This window comes from Ceratotherium simum, chromosome 4, assembly GCF_057802395.1.
Source record: "Ceratotherium simum simum isolate JZ-2026a chromosome 4, ASM5780239v1, whole genome shotgun sequence".
NCBI classification, from domain to species: domain Eukaryota; kingdom Metazoa; phylum Chordata; class Mammalia; order Perissodactyla; family Rhinocerotidae; genus Ceratotherium; species Ceratotherium simum.
Window position 1 is genome coordinate 28,114,217 of NC_141903.1, and position 19,025 is coordinate 28,133,241.

At 43.1% G+C, this 19,025-nt stretch overlaps 1 protein-coding gene across 4 annotated transcripts in view; it reads left to right on the forward strand.

Moving 5' to 3' along the window:
• The window catches only part of SH3TC2 (SH3 domain and tetratricopeptide repeats 2), a 62,289-nt gene that overhangs the window by 32,489 nt on the left and 10,775 nt on the right, over nt 1–19,025 (forward strand). For all 4 annotated transcript variants that reach the window (XM_087429588.1, XM_087429589.1, XM_087429590.1 and 1 more), the window contains exons 10-12: nt 2,004–2,045; nt 2,170–3,867; nt 3,975–4,155. In XM_087429588.1, the coding sequence (XP_087285714.1) occupies nt 2,004–2,045; nt 2,170–3,867; nt 3,975–4,155 (1,921 nt within the window). The remainder of the gene's footprint in view (nt 1–2,003; nt 2,046–2,169; nt 3,868–3,974; nt 4,156–19,025) is intronic.

Below are 19,025 nucleotides of genomic sequence, written 5' to 3' on the forward strand. Positions count from 1 at the left end.
TTAAATGGAGCACATTTCACGGGCACAGCCAGAAATCCTGCAGAAGGGGTCCTCAGGTCAACTCCTGGGAGCAGAGGTGGGAGTTGGAGTCTTTCTCCATGCACAAGAAGCATTTGTGAGGAGCACCCAGCTCAGGCACCAGCACTAGCCCTGGCAGAGCTTTCTTGCCACAAGCAGATCACACTGCCCCACCAGGCTGAGCCAGGAAGCTGAAGCTGTGGGTGCTACCTGGTAGCGGGGAGCTGAGGTATGAAAATCAAGGCCTATTTGGGGTGCATCTTGGAGGCAGGGTCGACGGCAGACTTGGATCTAAGGATCTGCCAACTGTTGATCCAATGGTTGGGGGAGATCCAGGAACAGGTCCCAGCCAGCCTGTTGCCTCTTCTCTGAAGACCAGGAGTGCAACTCTGCTGGGTGCTGGGCTGTGTCTTATGGCTGTGCAGTCTACCCCTGGAACCAAGGCAACCAGCAGAGGGGACATCTCATTGGTAAATTCTAGCACCCCCAAGGCCTATGCCCTGGGGGAGTGCCTCTGTGCAATTCTTTCTCCCAGAGGGAGCATCTTTTGGTAACTCATGCACCATTTGTGCTCTCAGTGGTCCTGGCCCGGAGAGAAACGGCTGCAGTAAGACTAGCATATGTCCTCAACGTCGGTGAGGGCCAGGTACATGAATGGCTCTCCAGAGCACAGAGCTCTAGCTCTTCCGTGTTTGGCTCCAGAGTCTTCTACCCTTTGTGGCTGCAGATCTCAAGGGTCTGCAATGACACTCACAGAAGAAGCCTTCCCCAGAGAACAGCAGGCAGACGCTTGACTTGGTGAGGGGCCTGCTGTCCTCAATGTTCGCTGGAGAGTCCAGAGTGGGCGCACAGGCCGCTGTTGCTTCTCTGCCAGGAAGAGGTAGAATCTGCTCCTTAGCAGTGTCCTGTGGAGTGTGAACCTGGCCTTCTCCTCCACAGCTCCACCGTGGCTGCTTTAGCCAACAGCATTCACTTCTTTGCTGCCAAACGCAAGGAATCTGCTTGATTCTTACCTCATTGTTTCACTTTTTTGACGTTAGGTGGCTGCACCATCAGGCACCTTGGCCTCTGTGTCTCCCCTTTTCTCTCTGATGGTACCTTTTCAGCCTCCTTCACTGGCTCCCCTCTGCCAGTAAATGCTGATGATCCTCGCCTCATTCACAAATCGCCCCTCCCCCCGCCTCCCCCACTTACTTTGCTTCTCCTGGGACTTTGACCCAATCTCTGTGACCTGCTGTGGGTCACAAATCTATATTTGCAAGTCTAAACTTTTCTCTTTGGCTACAGATTTATTTCGTTCTCTGCCTCGAGCTCCTGCAAGTACCGCAAACTCAAAATGTCTAAAACTGGGCTCAAGGCTGTCCCTTCTTCCACCTCGTCCCACGAAGTTACTTCAGGAAACAAAATTAGGACCCTCAGATCTATCTTCTCTTTCCTTTCTTCATTATTCACATTTGGTCACCTCATTCTGTCAAATTTACAAAGCACACTGTACGCGGTAAATCAGTGTCTGATGAGTGGATGGATGATGAACGAATGGAAGAAGGAAGAAGGGAAGATCTGGTACTCACAGAAATGGGAGGCAATGCCGTGTGCCACAAAGCACACTGCCCTTGGTGTTCTGTTCCCAGCTCTGTCGTAAACCCACTGAGAGATTTGGGCCTTCAGATTCCATCATCCTGTCATACCCACACTTCTCGGCGTAGAGCTTGTGTTTCTGGCTTTTCTTCTCTGACTCTGGGTCTCATTTCTACCTCAGTTTCCAGTTGTAAAGTGAATGGGTTAAACAAGATGATCTTCAGGCCCCTGCAGCTCTGAAATGATGGTGAAGGGGAGAATTCTTCCCAGTTCCTTAAAGATAGCTGATGGTCTGAAACTTAAACACAAAATCTCCTAAGAGGCCACTCGTCTGGGGTACGCCTGAAGGCATACACACAGTGGCCCATTATGACCTAACATCAAATCTGTCCTTCATCTCTATCCAGGTGGGTTTGAATCCATCCAGAATCTTCCAAATGATCTGAGCGGTGAGTAGAGATCATGCTGAACCTGACCTCCAGTCCTTCAGGACAGCATCCTGTCCTCTTGCCAAGAGCTGGCCACCATAGTTGCAGGTTCTTAGGGTTGCTCAACTCTGCCTGTCCCTTACAGCGTCCCAGCCCGAAGGCTTCAAGGAGGCCCAGCCTGGTGGAGCCTGGGAGGAGCACCAGGCTGTGGGCTCCAGACAGTCCAGCAGCTCCGAGGACTCCAGCCTGGAGGAGGAGCTCCTTTCAGCCGCCTCAGACAGCTATCACCTGCTGGAGCCCGATGACCTCGATGACCCGGAGCTTCTCATGGACCTAAACACTGGTCAAGAGGAGGAGGAGTCCGAGAACTTTGCCCCTATATTGGCTTTTCTGGATCACAAGGGTTACGCTGACCATTTTAAGAGCCTCTATGATTTCTCCTTCTCTTTCCTCACGTCTTCCTTTTATAGCTTCTCTGAGGAGGATGAGCTTGTGGCCTACCTGGAGGCCTCGAGGAAGTGGGCCAAGCGGAGCCACATGACCTGGGCCCATGCCCGGCTCTGCTTCCTCCTGGGCCGGCTGAGCGTCAGGAAGGTCAAGCTCTCTCAGGCCAGGGTGTACTTTGAGGAGGCCATCCACATTCTCAATGGGGCATTTGAGGACCTATCCTTGGTGGCTGCTCTGTACATCAATTTGGCTGCCATCTACCTGAGGCAGAGGCTGAGGCATAAAGGCTCGACCCTGCTGGAAAAGGCAGGTGCCCTGTTGGCTTGCCTGCCTGACCGTGAGTCTAGTGCCAAGAATGAGCTTGACGTGGTGGCCTATGTGCTGCGCCAGGGCATTGTGGTGGGCAGCTGCCCCCTGGAGGCCAGGGCCTGCTTCCTGGCCATTCGACTGCTCCTCAGCCTTGGCCAGCACGAGGAGGTCCTGCCCTTCGCCGAGCGCCTGCAGCTTCTCTCTGGACACCCTCCTGCCTCAGATGCTGTGGACACCATCTTGAGTTTTCTGTATGATAAGAAATATCTCCCACACCTTGCAGTGGCCTCTGTCCGGCAACGTGGTACCCAGAGTGCCCAAGGGATGTCCCTACCTATTTGGCAGGTCCACCTAGTTCTCCAGAACACCACCAAGCTCCTTGGAGTTCCCTCTGCAAGCTGGGGTGAAGTTTCCACCCTGGCCTGCCCGACACTCAGGCAGGCACTGGCTGCCTGTGAGGAGCAGGCAGATCGGAGCACCCAGAGGGCCCTGTGTCTCATCTTGTCCAAAGTGTATCTCCAGCACAGATCTCCTGATGGTGCCATCCACTATCTGAGCCAAGCCTTGGGACTAGGGCAGCTGCTGAGTGAGCAGGAAGCCTTTGAGTCTTCCCTCTGCCTGGCATGGGCCTATCTCTTAGCCAGCCAGGCAAAGAAGGCTTTGAACATCCTTGAGCCACTCTTATACTCCCTGAAGGAGACAGAGAGTGTTACCCAAAAGGGGGTGGTCCATAACCTCCTGGGACTTGCACTTCAAGGTGAAGGCCGGGTGAACAGGGCAGCCAAGAGCTATTTCCGGGCCTTGAACAGAGCCCGGGAGATGGGGGATGTGCGTAACCAGGCGGTGACTTTGGCCAATCTTGGCCACCTGACCCTTAAGTCCTGGGCTCAGGGGCCGGCCAGAGACTATCTCCTGCAGGCCGTCCGACTCTATTCTGAACTCCAGGCCAGCATGGAGACAGACATGGAATTAGTGCAGGTGCTTCTCTGGTTGGCCCAAGTCCTGGTGGACGGACGCCAGCTGGCCAGTGGCCGCCTCTGTTATGAAACGGCATTGCTGTTTGGCTTAAGGCATCGACACCTAAAAAGTGAGTATGTCCGGGGCTGCTGGGAAGCTTTAGAGAAATGTGTTAGAGCGCGTTTTGCCTTTGTCCTATCTCAAGTCATCTCATTCATGTCCCTGCTTCACGTTCAGGTCAGCTTCAGGTCACCAAATCCCTCTGCCATTTCTACAGCTCTGTGTCCCCAAACCCTGAGGCATGTATCACCTACCACGAGCACTGGCTAACCCTGGCTCAGCAACTCAGGGACCGGGAGATGGAGGGGAGGCTGCTGGAGTCCCTCGGGCAGCTCTATCGGAACCTGAACACAGCCAGGTGAGTCCAAGCTGAGGGACAGTCCTAGAAACATCTTTTCTTCCTTAAGGAGAAACAGTCTTCTTTCTCCCGGGAAGTCAAGTCCAAATGCACATGGTATGTTTATGGCATCGTGGAAAAGAAGGTGGGCTCTGCAGCCACCACATAGTGCAAACCCAGTGCCATCCCTCACTTATTAACTGTGTGACTTTGGGAAAGTTATTTAATTTCTCCATGCCACAGTTTCCTCATCAGTTAATGCATGTGGAACACTTGGAACAGTGCCTGATATGTAGAAAGGGCTCAGTCATGTTGGCTTTGTTACAAGTACTTGTGTGTTTCCATAACAATCCATCACGTGACCATGGCTGAGGGTGCATAATTCAGAGAGGTGGCAGTTACACGGAGGACTGTGGAACCCTCAGGAGGTCTTCCTTACCTGAGGACAATTGGTGTTAGAGAAAAGACGCTTAAAATAAATAAATCCACTGAAAGCAGGTGTATAAAATTTCACGGTAAAAAAAGTTTAATTGGGGCCTTACCTTTACAATGAAACTGGAAATTATAAAACTAAGTTTATTTTCACCTTTTAGTTAAGAAACTTATGTTATAGTTGCAACTATGCACTAAGTGGTGGAATAAACAAACAGCAAAAGAAGTGTCTATTTTTTAGCTTGTATTGACAAGATTTTGTAACGCATAATGAAACAGCCTATGTTTTGTGATTGGCTTTCAGCACTCTCTTAGAAAGGCTCATTTTTGCAAAAATATACCAAAACTTAACTGTTTTACCCAAAGGCTTCTTTTAACTTTTTGATATTTAAATCATTCTCATATGAAATATCTTGCCATCTCCTGCTGATTTTCTCTTCTTCATCTCTTTGTTGGTCTCATCTGCTTGATCCTCATTTGCCAGTGGTGTGGCCTGCAGTTCTGCTCTCTAACAAGCCTTTAACTGATTCCATTAAATTCTGCATGGTTTGCAAGATATTCAGTTTCATTTTACAACAAATTAGCTGTAGCATTGTATTCATAATTACAAATGACTTCTAAAATAGACAAGGGATAATTGCTAGTGTTGAGCAGAGAGAGGTGATTGAGGAGAAGCTAATTAAATGACAGTTTTTGCTTTTCTAGGCAATATGATAACCTTGGGCACCTGGGCAATCAAATCAGATAGCGAATTCTCTCTCTCTCTCTCCCCCCTCCACTCTGTCTCCCTCTCCCTCACCCTTTCCCTTTCTTACAAGAATCTGGTGTCCTCCACATCTCCCATTGTCTTTGCCTTCAGTCCCAGGAAGGGAGTTCTGGGTCCTTGCAGCATGTGAGGGGACAGGAGGCCTGGCCCCAGCCCCTCCCTGCTTCCGTTCCAGGACACACTAGGAGTTTGGATGGTTCTGGAGCAGACCCAGGAGGCAGGCTTAAATTAATCTCAGAGATGAAATAGTTCATATGTTCATGGTCAGACGTTGGAGGCATGGGCTTTGGGAAAGCTGGATTTTAAGAGACTGCAGCAAGGATGGCGAATACTTGTCAGGTTTATTGCCACTCCTCCCCGTGTGCAAGTTCAGTCTCAGATTAATTGCTGCTCCCAGCCATTGCCTACCCCACAGCCATCCTTTGCTCACCAGTCTTCCTCCCATCTCTGGTTGTTAAAAACTGCTGAAATCCTAAGGGGGAAGCCAGAGAGAAAGCCCTGGTCACTGTCAACACAGACTGCAGAGGCCTCACTTAAGCCGGTGTGGAGGATCACTGTACCTCCTAGGTGATGGGGGTGATAGAGAGGAGGTAACAAGTGGGGTTGCAGTTGCTCCAAGAAGTGATGGAGGCAGTGGGAAGCTACAGAGCTGGAAGAGGAGCAACCGAATCTGGATTCGCGGTCAGGAAACCTGATCCTCCACGAGCTACTAACGTGTCCTTCAACAAGTGATTTCTCCTCTCGGTTGCCCCATTTCTAAAGTTAAATTGAATGAGGTGCCTTCCAGTTCTAAAATGTTGAGTCTAGGACCAGCCAGCTATGCTATTCTAACACTGGCAGTAGCCGTATTAGTACCAGAATTCCTGCTCCAAATTTCTCCAAAGAGTCTTGAATTTTGGGGGCAGATTCTTAAAGTTGTGGTTCTTCTAGAGGGCTTTTTGGATCAGAGACCTAAGCTTTTGTGTTTTTGAAGGGCTCTGCAGTAGGTTCGGAAGGTCTTGATGTAGTGACCATAAACTCCGTGCAGGCAGACATTATGTTTAGCATAGAACTTGGCACAGAGGAGACATACAATACATGTTTGTGGGGGCAGCCACATAGTTAGTTAGTCCATTAGCTCACAGCCCTTGAGCTACAGCTACATGCTGACTTGGCTGCTGGAGAGGAGATTAAGATGGAGAATGAGGGAGTCCCTGGTTTCTTGCTCAGGGCTCAGGTAAGGAAAAAAGGTGCTTGCAACTTGGAGGCAGGCTCTCTGGTCTTCTGTGACAATTACAATTGTCAGAGTGCTGTCAGTGGAACCTCAGATGCCCCTTCCAGCAACCTGTTGAGAACCTGGCCTACGTAGTACTAGCTACAGAACACAGTGGGTCTTTTCTTAGGGAGCTTCCACTGATAAGGAATCAAATAACAGTGAATTAGAATATCAGAGATTTCCACCCAAATCAGGAATATGGTTTTTTCTAACGTTAAAGGTGTTTAAAATTATAATATTTGCTTACGATAAAAAAAAATGTTAAACCAGTATTGAAGGTTATAATTTGAAAAATAAAGATCCCCACCCAACTTCCCTTTCCCTAAGACTCTTCAGAAGAAACTGCTTACAGATTTTTAAATATCCGTCAAATATTCCATACATATGAAAGATTATGTATGATACATATTCTCTATATTAAATATATGTTACATATATAATATGCACATTTTTTAGTTACTTAAATGGGATCATGATAAAAGTTCTGTTACATAATATACTCTTCTGTTATTTGTTTTTTTCATTTAAAAATATCACTACAAAATGTTGATGCAGCATTTTATCGCACTATGAGAACCCTTCTAATGTATTAGGTACTATGGTAGGTGGTGGGGAATTCAATGCTTAGGAAAAAAATTTCCAAAAGAACTCTCCAAAATGGAGTAGTCCACCCTGTGTGGGAGTGAGTGGGTCATCATTACAAGTATTCAAGCAGAGGCTGGCTAGTCACGGATCTTATGGAAGAATTTCCTGAATTGAGATTTTTAGTAACAGCTTATTGAGATGTAATCACATAAAATTCAGTCTGTAAAGTATAAAATTCAGTGATTTTAGTGTATTCACAGAGTTGTGTAACTATCACCACTATCTAATTTCAGAATATTTTCATGGCCCCTAAAAGAAACCTTATACCCATTAGCAGTCACTCCCTGTTAACCCACCCCCACCCAGCCAGACAATCACTAATCTACTTTCTGTCTCTATGGATTTGCCTATTCTGGACATTTCATATAAATGGAATCATACAAGATATGGCCTTTTGTGACTGGCTTCTTTCCTTAGGGTAATGCTTTCAAGGTTTATCCACAGAGTCACGTGTGTCAGTATTTCATTCCTTTTTATTGCCGAGTAATATTCCATTGTATGAATATATCACATTTGTTTATCCAGTCATAAGTTGATAGACATTTGCATTGTTTCCACTTTGTGGCTATGATGATTAATGCTGCTATGAACATTTGTGAACAGGTGTTTGTGTGAATATACTTTTCCAGTTCCCTTGGGTATGGGATTCTCTTGGGAGTGGAATTGCAGGGTCATATGGTAACTCTATATGTAAACTTTTGGGGAACTGCCAAAGTAGCTACACCATTTTACCTTTGTGTGGCAATGTTTGAGGGTTCCAATGTCTTCACATTCTCACCAGTACTTGTTATCATCTGTCTTTTTTATTTCAGCCATCCTAGTAGGTGTGAAGTGGTGTCTCATTGTGGGTTTGATTTACTTTTCCCTAATAGCTGAAGACGTTGAGTTTCGTTTCATGTGCTTACTGGTCATTTGTGTATCTTTGTTGGAGAAATGTCTGTTCAAATCCTTTGCCCGGTTTTTAATTGCATTGTTTGTCTTTTAATTGTTCAGTTGTAAGAGTTCTTTATATATTCTGGATAAAATTCTCTTATCAGATATATGATTTGTAAATATTTTCTCCCAACCCGTGGGTTTCTTTTCACTTTCTTGATGGCATCCTTTGAAGCACATACATTTTTAAATTTGATGAGGTTCAATTTATCTATTTTTTTCTTAATCCTTCCCTAATCCAAGGTCACAAAAATTTACCTCTATGTTTCCTTCTAAGAGTTTTGTATTTTCAGCTCTTACATTTAGGTCCATCAGCCACTTTGAGTTAATTTTTGTATATGGTATAAGGTAGGGGTCCAGTTTTATTCTTTTGCATGAATCTCCTGTTGTCCAAGTACCGCTTGTTGAAAAAGTTATTTTTCCCTATTGAATGTCTTTGGCACCCTTGTTTAAAATCAGTTGTCCATAAATGTAAGGGTTTATTTCTGAGGTCTAAATTCTATTCTATTGATCTATACGTCTAGCCTATGCCACATTACACTGTCTTGTTTATTACAGCTTTGTGGTAAGTTTTAAATTGGGAAGTGTGAGTCCTCTAAACTTGTTATTCTTTTTCAAGATTGTTTTGGTGATTTCGAGTCCTTTGCCATTCCATATGCAAGTTAGCATCAGCTTTTCAATTTCTGCAAAGAAGCCAGCTGGGGTTTTGATAGAGATGATGTTGAATCTGTAGATCAATTTGGGTAAGCATTGCTGTCCTAACAATATCATGCCTTCCAATTCATGAACGTGGGATGTCTTTACATTTCCTTAGGTCTGCTTTAATCCTTTTCAACAGTGTGTTGCAGTTTTTAGGGTATAAATTTTGCACTTCTTTTGTTAAATGTATTCTGAAGTAGTTTTTGATGCTATTGTAAATGGAGTTGTCTTCTTAATTTTATTTTCAGATTGTTTATTGACAGTGTATGGAAATATAGTTGATTTTTGTATGTTAGTCTTGCATCCTGCAACTCTGTTTATTAGTTCTAGTAGTTTGTGTGTGTGTGTGTGCATGTGTGTGCGTGTGTGTGTGTGTGTTCCTTAGGATTTTCTGTGTGTAAGATCATGTCACATACAAATACAGTTTTACTTCTTTCTTATCTAGATGTCTTTTATTTCATTTTCTTGTCTAATCACCCTAGATGGAACCTCCAGTACAATGTTGAATAGAAGTGGTGAGAGTAAACCTCCTTGTCTTGTTGCTGATATTAGGGGGAAAGCTTTCAGTCTTTCACCATTAAGTATGAAATTAGCTCTGAGTGTGTCATAAATAAATAAACTTTATTAAGTTGAGGAATTTCCTTTATATTCTTAGTTTCTTGTGTATTTTATCATTAAAGGGTGTTGAATTTTTTTCAAATTCTTTTTACGCACTTATTGAGATGATCATGTGGAGTTTTCTTCTATTCTATTAATAAGGTATATTGAATTGATTGATTTTAGTATGTTAAACTGACCTTGCATTCTTGGGATAAATCTCACTTGGTCATGGTTTTTATATGCTGCTGGATTCAGTTTGCAAGTATTTGGTTCAATATTTTTACATCTATATTCATAAGGGATATTGGTCTATAGTTTTCTGTTCTTGTGATGATGTCTTTGTCTGGTTTTGCTATCAGGGTAATACTGGCCTCGTGCTGAGTTGGCAAATGTTCCCCTTTCTATTTTGTGAAGGTTTGTGAAAGTTTGGTATTAATTCATCCTTAAATAGTTGGTAGAATTTACCAGTGAAGCCATCTAGGCCTGGGCTTTTCTTTGTAAGAAGTTTTTTTGATGACTAATTGAATATTTTTAGTTGTTAAGGGTCTATTTAGATTTTCTATTTCTTCTTGAGCAATTTTGGTATTTTTATCTTTCCAGGAATTTGTCCATTTCGTCTAGATTATCTAATCTGTTAGTATACAATTATTCATAGTATTCCCTTATAATCTTTTTTATTTCTGTAGTTATTTTTGTAGTAGTAATGTCCCCACTTTAATTCCTAGTCTCTTCTCTTATTTTTCTTTTTTTGAGGGGGGGAAAGAAAGAAACAAAACTGTCTTCATTCACAGATGACAGGATCCCATATACAGAAACTTCCTAGGAATCCACCAAAAAACCACCAGAACTAATAAATGAGTTAAGGAAGGTTGTAGGACGTAATATCAACATACAAAATCCAAGTATATTTCCATACAGTTGCAGTGAACAATCTGAAAATTAAAGTAAGAAAAATTCCATTTACAATAGCATCAGAAAGAATAAAATATTTATTTTAAATTATTTTAGTAAGGTGTTTTACCAAATAGAAAGTATTTAAAGTAAAAGATTAAATTCCACAAAAACAGTGTAAAACCTATACTCCGAAAACCATAAAACACTATTGAAAGAAGTTAAGGAAGATCTAAATAAATGAAAAAACATCCTATAGTAATGGACTGGAAGTTTATTAAGATGGCAATACACCCCAAATAATCTATATATTCAATGCACTCTCCGTCAGAATCCAAGCTGGCTTCTTTGTAGAAATTGATAAGCTGATTCTAATATTCAAATGTAATTGCAAGGGACCCAGAATAGTCAAAGAATCCTGAAAAAGAATAACAGAGTTGAAGAACTAACGCTTCTCAATTTTAAAACACACCACAAAATAACATTAATCAAAGCAGTCCAGTACTGGCATAATGATGGACATATAGATAAATGAGCTATAACTGAGTCAAGAAGTAAATGCGTGTGTCTATGATAAACTGATTTTTGACAAAGAAGCCAAGATCATCCAATGGAGGAAAAAGTAGTCTTTTCAACAGACAGTAATGGGACAACTGTGTATACACATACAAAGAAATAAAATTGTACTTCTGCCTCACACCATCTCTTATTTTTCTCGATCAGACTAATCAAAGATTTGCTTTTTCAAAAATCTTTTAATAGAATCAACTTTTGATTTTGTTTTTCCATTCTCTATATCATTTATATCTGATTTAATGTTTATTATGCTATTTCTTCTGCTTTCTTTGGGTTTACTTTGCTTTTCTTTTTCAAGTGTCTTAAGGTGGAATGTTAGGTTATTGATTTGAGATCTTTGTTCTTTTTTAATATAAATATTTACAGCTATAAATTTCTCTCTGAGCACTGCCTTCACTCTATTCACTCAGTGAATTTTAGTATGTTGTATTTTTGTTTTCATTCATCTCAAAGTATTTTCTAATATCTCTTGTGATTTCTTCTTTGACCCCTTCCTTATTTAGGAGAGTGTTGGTTAATTTTCACATATTTGTGAATTTCCCAAATGTCCTTATGTTACTGATTTCTGATTTTATTCCATTGTGATGAGAGAACATACTTTGTATGATTTCATTCCTTTTAAATTTATTTATAAGGCCTAAGTTTATTGAGAAAGGCCTAACATATAGTCTATTCTGGAGGATGTTCCATGTGTACTTGAGGAGAGTGTGTATTCTGCCATTCAGTGTAGTGTTCTCTAGATGTCTGTTAGGTCTAATTGATTTATAGTTAAAGTCTTCTACTTTTGTTCTTATGTTTAGTTATTCTATCCATTATTGAAAATGTGGCGTTGAAATCTCCAGTTACTGTTGTTGAGTTGTCTATTTCTCTCTTCAATTCTGTCAGCCTTTACTTCACGTGTTTTTGGGGCTATGTTTTTAGGTGCATTACATTTCTAATTGCAATGTCTTCCTGATGGAATGACTCTTTTATTGTTATAAAATGTTCTTCATTATCTTTAGTGACAATTTTGGTATTTTAATCTGATATTAGTATAACCATTCCAGCTCTTATTGAAAGGTATATCTTTTTCCATACTTTTACTTTTAATCTATTTGTGTCTTTGAATCTAAAGTGTATCTCTTGTAGACAGCATATAGTTGGATCCTTACTTTCTCTTTCTTTTTTTAAATCCATTCTGCCAATCTCTGTCTTTTGACTGGAGTGTTCAATTCACTTACATTTAGTGTAATTACTGTAATTACTATGTCTGCCATTTTGCCTTTGTTTTCTATATATCTTACATCTTTTTAAAATTCCTCCTTTGCTGTATTATTTTATGTTAAGTAGATGTTTTCTAGTCTACCATTTAAATTTCCTTGTCATTTCTTTTACTGTATTTCTTTTAGTTATTTTCTTAGTGGTTACCCTAAGGATTATAATTAACATCTTAATTTATAACAATCTCAGGTGTTTCCCAGGCATGCATACAGTTTTGCACATGAGTGTGGCCTTCTAGATTCCTGGGAATATGTTGGAGCTTTTCAAATCTTCCTATGGACATCTCATTCCCCAATTTTTCCTTTTATTTATTTATTTTTTCTATCTGCTCCAAATGTTTTCACCACCTCAGACAGCCACAATGTTAAACAATTGCTGCTGATCTTTTTGGACAAACACCTCAGGGGAAAGAGTGTTCTACACTGAGTGAGCTCTGAGTCAGGTTAAACAAAAAAACCCCATGCATGCAGGCTTTCAGGGAACTTCCAGACGGGTCAAATAGTGATAATTCTCTGGGGATAGAATGCTGGGGAACTCCAAACTCATCAAGCCCCTTCCAGTGGCTGCTAGACTGCTGGTTTTCCAAGCTACCATGATGGCGAAGCTTTTGGTTTTTAAGGCTGACACAGAGCTGGGGAAGGACATGCTTTTGGAGCAAGTTAAACAGCAACAAAACTCACTATTCTTAACAAGATTCAGCTTTTTTTCTTGAATAAATATTCCTTGAATTATTACAAGCCTTTGCTTAATTTCCAGAGTTCTGAAAAAGTTGATTGTGACGAATTTTTCCAGTGTTCTCATTCCTTTTAAGGGGGAGTGGAATTTTGGAGGTCCTTACTCCGTCATTCTGGAAGTTGATCTAGATTAGGAGCTTTTAATTCTAGCATTCTATAATTATAAGCTTTGAGACTCTTATTTGTATAATTGGGATGAAATAAACATCCACTTCTCCTGCTTTACCACCATTAAGCAATACTAAGAGGAAGATAGGGAGTGCCTTAGGTGTCAGAGGATACCTCGGCAAACATAAGGTTATCATCCCTTTGCAGAATGCTCGGTTGATCAAGGAGGACATGCTATAAGGTTATATTTATTTAGCATGTATAAATCATCTAGTCCTACAGAGCGCTCGAGAAAAAAAAAGGAACAAAGACCAGCTAACAGACATAGATAAACAGGTGTTTCCATGGACCTGAAGGTGGTTACTGTAATTTAGCTTTAAGCTTCCTGGTAGCTGAGGTAAAAAGAGGAAGCCGTATGAGGTTCTCACTGTCTGATAAAAGAACATGAACAAATATATCTGTTGGAGCAAATTTTTTCCTGGCACTGATTTCTAGGAGGAATTTATTGAGTGAGTTTTGATGTAATGGACAAAATTTTTCAACTAAACTCGCTCCAAGGGATTTCCATTCTCACAAAGCGCAAAGCCATAGCAAGCAAAGGCAGGAAGTGTTCGTGGGAGAGATGGCAGGCATCTGCAGGGGCAGGTTTGGAGGGAAAGAAAACAGCACTTTCAGCTAAGGGTTGGGAGGCTGTGTCAGGGAAGACTTCATGAAAGGCTAGCATTTGAGGATGCCTTTGAGGGATAAGTAAGATTTGGCGAAGTGGAGAGGAGTAGAGAATAGGATTTGGGGCAGAGGGAATAGCAGTAACAATGGAAAGGTAGGGACACATTTGAAAGGCATTCTGTAGGTTCAACAGACAGGGTTTGATGTTCATCTGGATATGGGTACTAAAAGAGAGAGAGGACTCCAGCCTGTGCCCTAGGAGGGGGTGTGGAGGTTGGGTGGGGGTGGGGGGTTGTGCAAGTCACTCTGGACCTACATAGTGAGCATCCATGGTCACAATAGAACAGCAGGCATCCAGTGAGCATGCACTGTTTACCAAGAAATGTGTAATCTCAGGATAACCATAGGCGGTAGAAAGAATTATAGAAATTGAGAGCTAAAGAAGCCAAGCAACTTGCATGAAGCCACGCAGCAGGGATTGGTACCCAGTCAGAGTCTAGAACAGGAGTCAGCAAACTTTTTAATAAGAGATCAGATAGTAAGTGTTTTAGGCTTCGTGGGCCATGTGGTCTATGTCACAACTACTCCGCTCTACAGATGTAGCATGAAAACAGCCACAGACATACATAAATGAATGAGTGTGGCTGTATTCCAATAAGACTTGATTTATAAAAGCAGGCGGAAGACTGCATTTGACTCACGGGCCATAGTTTGCCAACCCCTGGTCTAGAGTGCATATTCTTAACCACTCTGCATATATTCTGCATGTTCAGTCAATAATTTTCACCCTAAATAATAGGTGTGGATTATCATATAGTGAAACTTCTTGGAATTGTATGGATGAGAATGGCCTCATTTTTCATCTGATCTGACCCTTGCCTGCTATAGAGAGTCCAGACTGCTGGCATCAGTTGGTTTCACTGGTATTAGCTAAAATCCTAACTCCTCAATTTAAGGTGGTTTTCACTACCCATGCTGCCTTTCTACTCATTTTAATTCCTCCTATTCGAAAGATTTTCTCCAGGGTTTAGAGGTGGAGGATGGTAGGGGAGGGCAAGTAGATAATGAAAACTTTGTCCCGGTCTTCGGGTTTTTGCCTTGGAATGCTCCGTTTGTCCAATACCTTCAGAGTCTTTCTCTTTCTGCCTCCAGGTGACAACTATAGAATCCAGCTTGATAAAGTTTTTCAATCTCTCAACGGGAGGGGTCCTTGGCCTTGTCTCCTGTCTCCAGGTGACACAATATAGACTGTACCTTGCTCTAGAGCTGAACCAGGTGGTGTTTATGAGAACTTTGTGGCTGTATTGAATCCATTCAACATATACTGAACGTCTCCTATGGCTCAGGCACTGTGCTAAAAGCTGGACAAAGGAAATATAGTCCCTGAGCTCACAATGCTTATGGACTAGTTCAGGAAATAGACATTATGTACATAATCACTAAAGGTATCATATAAATTATGCTAAGTGCCACGAAGATGTGCATATTATTTTTAGAAAGAAGAAATGCCTTGCATGCAATAGGTCTTCACAAAATAATGACTCTTTGCATGTAAATACAACAGTAGCCTAGAAGTCATCCTCCTGGCTTTTATTCTTATTCTTATGCCTCTTATTCCGTGGAACTGAAAAAAAATGCTTCAATGTTTGGTTTTCAACATAATTCATACGACTAATCCCTAACATGTCTGTAATCCTAAACGAGGAAAGAATTGCTTTTGCTGACATGTTCTCATTAGATCACAAGGCTCTGATGTACATGACCACCCCACTTTTGCAGATGAGGAAACTTTCTTCAGGTTTGAGGTAGCTTATGTCCTTCAAAACTTCCAGGTTGTTAAAGTGCTGAAAGAAGCAAAAGCCTCCCCATGTGCTGATTTCTGAGCCAGAGACTGAGTGCTGCTCAAGGGTGTGTGGCGCCTCTGGAGTCAGATTCTCAGGATTAGATCCTGGTCCAAACAGGGGTTATTACCTGGTCCATGTCACTTACTTTTTCTGAGCCTTATTTTTCCCATGTATAAAATGGATATAATAATAGTACTGCCTTCTGAGTGCTATTGTGATGATTAAACGAGATTATGTATGTAAAGCCCCTAGCACATGCTAAGTGCTCAGTAAATGCCGGTGACAATTACTGTCGTTGTTATTATTACAACGACAAAACAGCAGAGATCTCAAAATAAATCTTCAGAAACGAGCAGTGCAAACTTGGACAAGTTTCAAAAAAACCCACTGCATTTCTTTATTTGCAAGATGGGCTAAGAACTCTCATGGCTTAGGGTTTCTATGGGGATTAAATGAGAAAATGTATACTCAAAATTTGTGTCCCAACACCTGGCACAGGGTCAACCCTTGGTGAGTGGCAGTTCTTATTATGGAAGCAGGACAGGACCAATCAGTGGAGGCAGGGCTCTGGCCAGAGGTCAGACATTCATCCAGACAGGGTGGGGATCTGGAAAGCCCCAGCGGGGGCTGGAAGGAGGAAGTCTGGGAATGCAGGTGTGTCGGGGTGACCTGGCCACAGGCTCGTGGCTGATGTCCAGGCAGGAAGGAAGAAACAAGGACCCAGCTGCAGAGACTGAACTTTGGGGGCAGGAAAAACGAGAAAAAGAGAAGACTAGAGGTTGGAGAGGAGATAGCCCAGCAGGGCCCAGGCATAGGTGGCCCAGGCATGCACGAGACTTGGGATCAAGGCTGAGCTGATGCTGTTCCACCAGTCGGGCTCCTTACTTCTTTTGATTTGGGAGCTGAGCCACACCTAGAGCCTGCAGGTGGTGGCTGGAGGAATTGGGATGCTGGAACATTCCAGGCCAAGCCAGTGGCTCATCTGGTGGGGGATACAGCATAGCTACTGGCAGATACAGACAGATGGGGTGGTGAGTTGTGATAGAAAAGAACCGAGGAAGCTGGAGACCACCTCACAGTTTTTGACTATAAGGCACTTGTTTTTACTGGAGGTTATGGATCAGGTCTAAGTCTTGGCGGGAGGCAGTGGTCTCTGGAAAACCCTACATGCACAAGGAGTCTTGATAGTGTTGTGTGAGTAGCTGGGTCTCCGTACGTCCTGCCTGCCCCCATGGGTTTTTTCCTGGAGAGAAATACTGATCTCCGCTTGTCCACAGTCATAGTGAGCTCAGAGAGAAAAGGTCCAAGAAGCAAATACCTGCTCTGTGTGTTGGCCTCTCTGTAATAATCCAAATCTTGCTCCCTGGGTGTCAGTAGAAAACAACCAGAGCCTAAGAGTCTCCCAGGACAGAGTATGGTCATAAATAAAAACAGAACAGGAAATAGGATCAGGATGAGATGTATGGGTCTCGTCTTCATCAACTGTTCCGGTGGGGTGGGGAGAGTGGTGGAGGCCAGGCCTGCAGAACCTGTTAACCTTACTTGAGGTTTGGGGGTACGGAGTGGGCAAGAAAAGGACAGGGCTTCCTATAGTAAAAGAGGCCTGTGGTTATCCTAGCTCAGCAGGGAGTTTGGTGATACCACACACGCCATTGTGTTTGGCTCCTCAGCTCACAGCACAGTTTCAGCAGCAATCTGACATTCTAATACTTGAGAGAGGGTGGTCAGAGCCCGTTGTGCAAGCCAATAAATCTCATGTCAAGAACAGGGAAGTGGGGAAAACCTGAGTTCTTTCTTCTCGGTACTTACAAGGGCCAAATGCCTGGCACTTTCTCCAGAAGGCCAGCAGCTGCCTTGTTGCCAAGATGAGTCAGGGCCTTATTAGTCAAAGGCAACACTTGTTTCCATCACTGTGCTCAAGGGGGCCTGGGGCTGGGTTGCCCATGATGAGATGATAACCACATTTGATGAGGACCTCCTAAGGGTTCACAGACTTGGTTGATGACGATCAGTGTTCCTAGAAGGGTCTGCATGGTTAACCTGGGTGCATCTTAGAAATTCAGGGTCCTGGGGCTGGCCCCGTGGCATAGCGGTTAAGCACGCACGCTCTGCTACTGGCGGCCCGGGTTCGGATCCCGGGTGCGCACCGATGCACCACTTGTCCGGCCATGCTGAGGCCGCGTCCCACATACAGCAACTGGAAGGATGTGCAACTATGACATACAACTATCTACTGGGGCTCTGGGGAGAAAAAGGAGGAGGATTGGCAATAGATGTTAGCTCAGGGCCAGTCTTCCTCAGCAAGAAAGAGGAGGATCGGCATGAATGTTAGCTCAGGGCTGATCTTCCTCACAAAAAAAAAAAAAGAAAAGAAATTCAGGTTCCTGCCTTGCAACCGTGATGATCCTGATTGAGTCAGTCTGCGGTAGCTCTGGGAGTCTGTGTTTTTAATAAGCTCCTCAGGTAATGCTGATGCAGGTGGGCTATGAACCAAGCTTTGAGGAATGTGGGTGTTATGGGACGAGTCCTGGGCTGGGACTCAGGAGAAGGGAGTTCTGGCCTTGAGTCTTCCCCTGATGTGCTGTATAACCTTGTGCAAGTCACTTCCCATCTCTGCGCCTGTTTCCTCTATAAAATAAGGGAGTTGGACTAGGTCAGCGAGTCTCAATCCAAGCTGCACCACAGAGGCACTAGGGGGGAGCTTTGACAACATGCTGGTGCCTGAGCCATGCTCCCAGAGTGTCTCAGGCTAGCATGGCATGTCAACACATTAGGGTGAGTTTGCCTGTGTATATATGTTTAAAAAACTTCCGAGTGATTCCAGTTGCTGCTGGAGTTGAGAACTACTATCTAGATAATGACCAGTGCTCTTTCTTGTTCTAGAATTCTGAATTGTGCACCACTACGTTACCTATGGCCCATTTCTTCATTAATCCTGTGGTGAGGGAAGAGTTTTCTATATAAGACAATTTTCCAGATAATTACAGAGTACTTTATTAAGCACCAACCTTTTAAAACTTTCACCCTTCTTTGATTTTTCTTCTTAAACAAACGTCAAAATCTTTTTGATGATTTAAGTCACTACTATGGTCATTCACTTGTGCATTTATTCAACAAATAGGCATTTGGCATCTACTGTGTGTTAGGTGCTTATGAAAAAAAATGTTATAGTGTAGTTGAAAGATGGATGGACTGTGGGCCAGTAATAATAACAATGATAACTAACATTCAAACATTCACCAAGGGCTTACTCTGTGGTAGGCACTGTTCTAAGCACTCTAGTTCTATTATCTCATTTAATCCTCACAACAACCCTCCAAGGCAGATACAATTATATCCTCATTTTACAGATAGGGAAACCAAGGCACAGAGAGGTTCTGTACTTTCTCAACACAGCTGGTTGAGACTGAGCCAGGATTCAAATCAGGCCCCGACCTCCCTGTGTCATCTGAAACAACGATGTTCCCTCCCAGAACCTCGGT